This window comes from Pinus tabuliformis, chromosome 5_1 (assembly GCF_031772625.1).
Source record: "Pinus tabuliformis cultivar Carrire ecotype Pingquan chromosome 5_1, CPIR1, whole genome shotgun sequence".
NCBI lineage: Eukaryota > Viridiplantae > Streptophyta > Pinopsida > Pinales > Pinaceae > Pinus > Pinus tabuliformis.
This window is the reverse complement of record NC_142305.1, coordinates 435,408,989-435,418,405: the sequence shown is the minus strand read 5'-3', so window position 1 is coordinate 435,418,405 and position 9,417 is coordinate 435,408,989. Positions and strand designations below refer to the sequence as shown.

At 33.2% G+C, this 9,417-nt stretch overlaps 1 protein-coding gene across 2 annotated transcripts; it reads left to right on the top strand.

The window, feature by feature from the left end:
• Positions 1 to 3,755: 3,755 nt before the first annotated feature.
• Positions 3,756 to 8,775, top strand: LOC149165352 (myb family transcription factor PHL8-like). 2 transcript variants are annotated; one of them, XM_089432294.1, is made up of 8 exons: positions 3,756 to 4,144; positions 4,283 to 4,398; positions 4,489 to 4,690; positions 4,988 to 5,064; positions 5,395 to 5,407; positions 5,629 to 5,713; positions 5,794 to 5,863; positions 7,671 to 8,775. In XM_089432294.1, the coding sequence occupies exons 2-8, from the start codon at positions 4,393 to 4,395 to the stop codon at positions 8,541 to 8,543; spliced, it is 1,326 nt and encodes a 441-aa protein (XP_089288420.1). In that variant the 5' UTR covers positions 3,756 to 4,144; positions 4,283 to 4,392; the 3' UTR covers positions 8,544 to 8,775. The 2 variants fall into 2 exon arrangements, with proteins under 2 accessions (XP_089288420.1, XP_089288419.1); XM_089432293.1 differs by having other exon boundaries at positions 3,762 to 4,136.
• Positions 8,776 to 9,417: the final 642 nt, after the last annotated feature.

The following is a 9,417-nucleotide window of genomic DNA, read 5'->3' as shown; positions in this document are numbered from 1 at the left end:
TGATAAACCAGCCTAGATCCAGCTTAACTCCGGATCTACCAAACATCAAAGGAAGTGATGAGTCTTTGACATGATGAACTAGGGAAATCATAGAGTTTTTGGCTTCATATGCCTAACTTTATAAGTCATCTAGATCCATATTAACTCCAGATATACCAAGTGTCAAGAGGGATCAAATCTCTTTTCACTCTAAAAAAATGTTTGAATATCAAGAGATTTGATCCCTCTCGCCTGGTAGATCTAGAGTTAAAATGGATATAGGCTAGTTTAATTTTCCCTTTAAGTAGGCTATATTCCACATGAATACCATTGGTCAATACCATGGGTTCTGAATACCATGGATCAATACCAGGTGCCATTTTTATTTTTATAATGTTATTTTTAATTTTATTTTTGCTTTAATTTTATTTTATTTTGACCTAGTTAAAATGTTTACATTACATTACATTGCTCTTTTTATTTTATTTTTATCTAATTTGACTTAGTGAAAATGTTAAACATTACATTACAACATCTCTAATTTGCTGGGCTAGAGAGTGCCTCTGGGCTCAATTAGATATTTTAAATGTATTGTAATATTTTTTAATATGGTATTATATTAAAAAGTTAATTATGTTATATGAGTTTTTAAAATAAGAAATTGTTGAAAACATAGATATGGGTATTGGGAATGGTTAAATTTTTATCAAGGCTAATTAAAAAAAAACATTATTTTGGAGTAACAATATTACATATCTAAAAAATATTAAATATTTTAGATTAAAATGTCTTAAAATAATAGTACATTTTATATATTATTTTAAATAAATTGGATATCAATCCAAAACAACTCTATTTTATTGTATATTGGAATTACTTTATAGTGTTCATGTATATTAAACTTTACTATATTAATATATCAAATTCTAATTTCAACATTATTAAGTATTAACTTCGAGATGTATTAAAATTTCCAAAATTGAAATTTATAAATTTATATATAATTATATGATATATTTAAAGCAATACTAAAACTTTAAAATCTTGTAAGATTTTAAATGTTGTTTTGGTTTGGAAAGGAAAAAAAAAGTTAAATAATACTAATTGTAATATAAAACTACAAAAAAAAAAAATTTAAATTTTTAAACTATTTCCAGCTAATTAAAATTGTTTTGTTCCTGTAGATTGATAATCAATATATTTGTTTAATATTTATATAAGAAATATATTTATTATTAAAAAATTAACAATATAAATTTGATAACTATAATTTTACATGGTGATCGCTATGATTTTAAAGTTGTGAGCTTGATATTTGTTTGTCCAACTATTTGTATGAACCAAAATAAATAATTACATTTGTTTAAGCTTTGATATTTAATTTATAATTTTTTTTCTCAAATTTATAATTAAGAACAATTATGGTTTATATTTTCTTTAAATTTCTCATTACCAATGTTTAACGAGATATTTTATTGTTGATTATTGATATATTGAGCATCATCAATTGAGTCTCTACATTAATTGAATATATCTAAATAAATAATAATTGAACTTATTTCTTCCATTTACCATTTTAGAAAACTTTTTGTGTTTGATAAAGATGTTAACTACAATGAGAGACCTAATATTTTCAATGAGAACTCTTGATAAAATTGTCACAATATACATATCTATTATTTATTTGGCCAAGCAAGCCAAAAGCTAGGCCATGTAAGGCATTGGAGTAGTTGCAATGTTTCAAGGAGCGTGTATCAAGTGTTAAGAAGTCTTAATTGGTTCTACACAATGGTTGTGTAACTTTAAGTCTTTCCACCAAGAGCATTTCCAAATTTCTTAGATTGGCATTGGGAGAGACTTTTCCTTTGAGTAGGAAGCCACCACATGACCATGGTTAAAGAAACCTTTGAATTGTGCTATAAAACCCAAGAGTTCACCTAATTGGTAGGCAAGAGTTTATCTTTGAATCAAATCCTATTTAGTCCCTTAGTTATAGCAACTAATATTTCAATTCATAGTTGCTATAGTCCTCTATCAACTTCTTGCTCAAAAACACAAGGGAGAAAGGGGGAACTCTATGGGAGGTTGACAAATTAGAAATGTCCTTACTTAGAACACTTAATACACAAGTAAGGGACTATATTTCACTGGAAAAAAGAAATATGATGTGCTTGAAAGCAAGGGACTATATTTCACCGAAAAAAAGAAAGATGTTGTGCTTGTAATATGGGGGTTGGGTCCATCTTCCGTGATTGTTTTTCAACTTCATGTGGGCAAAAAAGCTTTATTTAAATAAACATAGATACATGTCTATACATAAGTAGTTAAATCACAAACATTTATTTTTGAGTCTAAGGAGATGAAGAGCCAATACACCTTTTAATAAATGTTGAAATTATATGATCTCAATGAGCCCATACACCTTTTAATAAATGTTGAAATTATATGATCTCAATATTCCAAAGGGAGATTAAGAAATCTCTTCCACAATAGATTCACCTTAAAGTTTTTGTGTAAAGATTGAAAATTTCACAAAAACTTAATTTCCAATTTAGGAAAAATTTGAAAAATGTGTATATCAATTAAATGACATAAATTCACATAACTTAAATTATAATAAGATATTATGCTAAACATGAGAGAATTAAGTAGATTGATCCAAAGGGAAAGAGTTGTTCATCTGATTTTTGAGTATGGAAGAAAACTATAAATTGAATTAGAATTGATGAATGAAATTACATTGTCCTCCTAAATAATGAAATAATATTATTTTAGATAATTATTTACAATTATATTTTAGTATATTCCAACAATAAGTACAAATGACCAAGATAATCTCACAAAATCCAAATACCTCTTACTATAAAATAGACATTCACACTAAATTGATTTTATATTATTTATAAATAATAAATTATATGATTTATAAATAATATTTTTTTCAAATAACCCATAAAAATATTCTTAATTTATTTTTATTTTTTAAACCATAAATTCAAATTTTAAGTTCTATCTTTTTTCATTCATACTATGTAAAACTAGAAAGCTTCCTTTCATGTTTTTCCGTTTATGTTTTTTCATTGTTAAATATAATTATGAATTTAAGTAGAGTTAAGTAGCACAATTATATAAATTAAATGGTCAATAACAATTAAAATACTTAAGTGTTATTTGCATTTCAAAATTAAGATAGAAATAGAAAACTATTTAAAAACTCTTAATTTCCTTCATTTTAATGTGTATATGATAACGAATATTCTATAATTATTAAATATAGACTAGTCATACAAAAATTATTCCAAAATAAATCATAGGTATAACCAGTTTACACTTCAAAGAATTTTGGACCAAGCTATTGTCATCCACACGAATCTACAATCATCTGTAATGAATCGATTCTGCCATAAGATATAGGGAAGGTTAATCTAGTTTATTTAAAAGACGAAGGGGCAAATTCCTGAAGTGAGGTCAGCATCCAGATAGCTTTAAGTTGGTTCTCTTTTGTGAGAAGTGGCGATGGTAGTCAAAGGTGCCATACCGAATCCTGTAGCAAGATTGATGAGAACTATGTATGGAAGATAGAGCAGGTACAATGTGAGGTTCAATTAAAGTCAAATTGAACGGCATGTACTGTGATAACATTTTTTTAATTTAATCCACTAGAAAAAAATATGGCAGTTGTGAAGGAAAGATTAATTTTGACATGAAGATGGAGCTACGAAATAGCTGTTCAAAAATGTAAATTTGGTTCCACGGGATATTGTTATGGATCAGGTGTTTGATGGTTTTGTCTGGAAAAAAAAAGTAGAGGTGCATGAATCTTCTTTTTATGGTGGTGGGGGTTGGGGGATTGATGGGGTTGGCTGTTGGCTATTGGCAGAAGGGGAATCACCAAAGAGAGGAGAGGTGGGTGACAGAGATACCAAAAGGAGGTTGGAGCATGATGTCTTTTTCAGAGCATGGTGGGGTTCAACTCATGCTTTATTCTCCTCCTGTGCAGTTGCCTTATATGAGTGTGCTGGGTGATAGGCAGCAAGCGGAGAAGAAGAAGGCACAAAAGAACTTTTCAGATGTTGCATTTCAATGGCGAGAATTTTTGTTGGGGTTGCAGGGGATTGAATTGCAGCCAAGAAGCTTATATCCATATTCATATATAGGTATCTGTGTATGTATATCTATATCTTCATATCCTGGTATCTATGATTTGAATTTTAATCACCCAATTGCCAATTGGAATAGAGTATCCTAAGTCTCTACCTTGAAGCCAAGTTATAGTTTTTGATTCCATGCATACTTGTATCAGAGATTGCAGATTTTTCATCCTAATTACGGCACTTGTGTTGAGCAAGCACTCATGAACAGCAAATTCTATCAGCCCATCTGAATTTTCAACAAAAACAGTACCCTTTGGAAATGGAGGTACGTAACAGTGATGACACCTGATACATTTTTCATATATATATAAATACTTTTCAGGCTTAGCTACTTACTCTATGGTTTTTGTAACAGAAAATGTATCAGGTCAAGAACACTGTTTCTTCAAATGGTTCCTTACCTTCTCACTCCGAGAGGCCCTTGTTGTTGCAAGGATCTAATGGTCCTGGAGAAATGGGATTGGTGCTGTCCACAGATCCTAAACCAAGGTTGAAATGGACTGCAGAGCTTCACGAACGCTTTGTAGATGCAGTTTCTCAACTGGGAGGTCCGGACAGTGAGTATTCCTAACTTGAAATCGTTCTCAGAATCTCCAAAATTTGTTTACATGGTCCATAACCTACATGTAGTGCATTGGAAGAATTGATCCTCCCCAGCCATGTTGAGAATGTGGGTGCATGGTACGTATGGAATTATGATTGAGCCCTAAGATTGGCCAGCTCAAAATCACAATGGAGAACACTGAGACCAAGGATTGTTTTCTGTGGTGTTCTTTAATGGTGGTCAATTTTTTATTTGGTTGTCAAGGAATTGCAGAAATCTTGAATGCAAGTCCTTTCATCATTGTTTGCAGAGGCTACACCAAAATCTGTAATGAGAATGATGGGTGTCAAAGGACTTACTCTGTACCACCTAAAGAGCCATCTTCAGGTATAGCATTGCTTTATATATTACGTTGAAAATCCAAGCATAGTTTGGAGTGTGCAATTAGTATTGTTTTACGTAGGAACATTAATATGAGCATAAGAAGCACAAAAATTAGAGAGGGTTTTCACTAAAGAAACTGTCTCAGTGCTTGTATTACCAAGGGGTTGTGTGCTCATAGCCTCATATCCAACTATTATCAGTCTATAGGAAGGAGAAATTGAAGAATACATTATTGATTGTAGCTCCTTGTGTTTTGTTTTGACAAATAATTGTATCACTTTGTCTTCCATACATAGATCAATCACTGAGATATGTACTTTGATTTGTTTGCAGAAATATAGGCTTGGTAAGCATCTTCACATGGTTGTTAACCTTGATAATAATAAGCATGGTGAGAGGCAGGCTTGAAAATTTACATTGATTTATCTTGTTTCTTCTCTGAAAATCCTCCTTTTTCTCCGCTACCCTTGTTTGTACAAAAATACAGAGAGTAACACCATTATCCGGAACGGGGTTGGCATTGTTTGAAGTTCTCTGGCAGCAATTCTCATGGAGGATCTCTTGTAGGTTGCTCGGCAGCAGCTTCTAAGACATCTGAGATGCAAGGTGCCAGCAGTGCTGCTTCAAGCATGATAGGAACCAATAAGACAGAGTAAGAATTAGAAATAAATGATTTTTATTTTAGTGACAAAATTTTAACAGTATCATTAATATCAGTTACTTGTTTCTCAGCGCCTTGCAGATCAACGAGGCAGTCCGAATGCAGTTCGAGGTGCAAAGGCGACTGCATGAACAAATAGAGGTAAGATTGTATATATATCTTTGCATATCCCTCATATGGATAAAATATGACAAAACAGCGAGTCAGCAAGCAACGGAAAGAAAACCACACAAAGCAGAAATCCTGAGATGACTGAAATCTTTGCCCCCCTGACATGGGTACTGTCTGCCTCAGGCATTAGTGCATACGGTGCATGTTTATATTGTTGGCTTTATAACAGCTAGTTGATCAATTCAACCTGCTAACCAGTAGGTCTAACACCAATAGTTATATAGGTTCAACCTTCTTTTCCCCTTGGCACCATATTTGGGGAAAACCCGTTACTCATAAGAAACCCTAGTAGCTGTTTCCCGTTTCTCGTTGAGTAAACCATTTCCCGATAAACCCTTATGAAACCCTAGTAGCTGTTTCCCGGTTCTCGATGGGTAAACCATTTCCTGAAGAATTCTTATGAAACCCTAGTAGTAGTAGCTGTTTCCCGTTTCTCGATGAGTATACCATTTCCTGAGATACCTGCTCTGTTACTTGTGAAACCTGCCCAGTTATCTATGAAACTGTTGGCATTTCTCAAGAAACATAGGTCATGTCACATAAAAAAAATCGACGACAATGTGAAATAACATATAAGAAAACAGAAAAACGTGACTGTAAGTCTGTATAAATCCAAATGCTAAAATACTATTTTAAAGTCATGAAGATATCCTTGTTATGATTTTGTGAAAGGATACAAGAGATTGCCCCTAAATTTTGAGAGCATTTGCAAATTCATGTGTGAGACTATGCGAAGTCAGTGGTCACTACATTGTATTGTGTGAGAGTCCAGGCTTGAGAGGTTGGAAGCTAACATTGGGCTCTTTGATCCTGGAGGAGAGCTAGAACCATATTTCATTCAGTGTAACTTTAGGTCACATAGTAGAGTTGCACAAGGTTGGCTCTTTGATCTTGGACACTTTGATCCTGGAGGAGAGCTAGAACCACATTCCATTCAGTGTAATTCTAGGTCACATAGTAGAGTAGAACAAGGTTGGGATCCATTATCTTTTCTTTTTGTTTTCTATTTTCTCATCTGCTTTGTTGCAATTATCTATATCCACGTTCTTGGATTTTCATGCCTTGGTTTTCTCGATTAACTCTTGAGAATTTAATTGCAAATTGTGAGTGCTTTTATTTCCATGGTAAAGGAAACAGTGGCCTTCTCAATTACTTCTCAAGAACTTATGTTATCAAATTGAAGTCTTAAAACCTTAGTGTAACTCTTCTTTCAATTGTAGAGGAAATATACACAGGTACCATGTCAAGAAGCAAAGAGCATGAAATTGGTTACTTTCTCTGGAATTATTATTTTCACATTATAATTTTAAAAAATATTAAAAAACCAAAAAAGTTTACTTGTACAAACCCTGGGAGTTTTTGTTTCTCATGTCATTACCCGTTTTGCATTTCTGGTTTCTGGTAACATAGCAGTATTTGATACTTCCGAATCAATATGACTAGCAAGGAAGCCAGTATTTGGGTTGTACTTTCTGCACCAAGAAATTTCATTTTGAATTTAATTTCGGATGGTTGCTTCATGTAATTACCTTTTGTTCTAGCATTAAGTTTATGTTCAAATGAAAAGAAACCGTTTTTGAACTTGATATGAGAGCTGAGATTAAACTGTGTTTCAATTGATTCTGTCTGAATAGCTCTCTTATATGAGAGCTGAGATTAAGCTGTGTTTCAATTGATTCTGTCTGAATAGCTCTCTTAATTTGGGGTGAAAAGAGAAAGAACGGAAAAGGAGTTTAATATCGGCTCTCTTTTTCTTAATCTAACATGGTTGAAACAGGTACAACAACATTTGCAGCTCCGAATTGAAGCTCAGGGTAAATACTTGCAGTCTGTGCTGGAGAAGGCCAGGGAAACTCTTGCTGGCCACAATTTGGGTTCTGTTGGACTAGAAGCTGCCCGTGCAGAAATCTCAGAATTGGCTTCAAAAGTGTCTAGTGAATGCCTCAACAATGCTTTTTCTAGTTTACCTGAAATGCCATCATTATACAAGCAGCAACAACATATGGTACAGGCTATGCATAGCCTTAATCAACAATCTCAGGTCACAGATTATTCAATGGAGAGCTGTTTGACATCAAATGAGAGTTCTGAAAAGAATTTAGATCGGAATATGCAGAACGCTGGAAAGAAAAGATTGAGAACATTACATAATAGAAATGTACCTTTTTGGCAGACTGAGACCAGAGAAGATGCCAGTTTGCGAGAATTGAGTGCCACGCAATTGGGTTGGGAAGAAAATCTGAAACAAGATGAAAAATTTTTGTCCTCTCCAACTAATCCAAAAGATTCAGATAGGAATTCAATTCCAACCAAAGGAAATTTACGAGAGAGGACCACAAGTTTTAGGGTACAAACAGAAGAAAATGGCTATGGCATGTCTGATGCAAGGGAAAAACAGATGGAAGTAAATGGATCATGTGTAGGACAACAAGTAATTAAACCAGAAGTGCCTAGGAGCTTCTCTCTGCATGAAGTTTGCCGCAAGGGTGAATTGGCAGGGCTTCATAGGGATGAAGATGAAAGTCCTTCAGTAAGCTTTAACAAGCTTTCCAAGCTCACTGAAGAATTAGACTTGAATGCTAATGATGACACCAGTATAGCATCCAATTGTAGGGAGTTTGATTTGAATGGTTTTGGATGGAGCATATAAGCATTAATATTAGCTAGTCATTTGAGAAATTTGTAGCTTCCATCTTTGACAAAATCCTTCATCACCCATAGAATCCTAGGTTCATGAATCAGAATCAGGAGTGTGATTTTATGGTTCTTGATATATTATCTAGAAGCTGAACTGCTAAATTATTTAGACACGGCCATCTTCCTTCTTAATATAAGCTTCTATCTTGTACATATGACTATAGCATCGTCATATGCAATGGAAACCAGATGTTTTTTTTGTTACCGAGTCAGAGTAATTAGGAAATATCACTAAACTTTTTGTTCAACAGAAACATGTGAAGTTTGGAATTTGGTGTTGTTTTCACTGGAACTGAACTTTCCAGGCTTTTTAGCTGAATTAATTCATGCTGCACAGGCCCTTGTAGCGAATTTTCAAAAACTCAATTGTAATTGTTAAAAACTTTCGTGAATTTTGCTGGTCTAGTATTTTGGGTATACAGTCCATCCATCATCAAGGCCCAGAAAACTTGGATACTCCACTCATCATCATTGACTGAAAGCTAGAGAAGCGAAAATTCATGCGCAATTTCTAATTTTTTTAACAATATAAATAGTTGTAAAAACCTGCATTCTCTTATAATTCATTGTGAGTGATTGTGTATGGGTTGGTATATACCTGAACCTTAAAACCTTAATGGTAAAATAGGAAGACATCTGCATTCTCTTATAGTTCATTGTGAGTGATTGTGTATGGGTTGGTATATACCTGAACCTTGAAACCTTAATGGTAAAATAGGAAGACATCTACCGAGATCGAATGCATTGTGCTATTGGCTTTGATGGAATAAAATTAATAATGGATAAGACAAATAATTTACTCACTTTTTTAATGAAGGAATCATCAT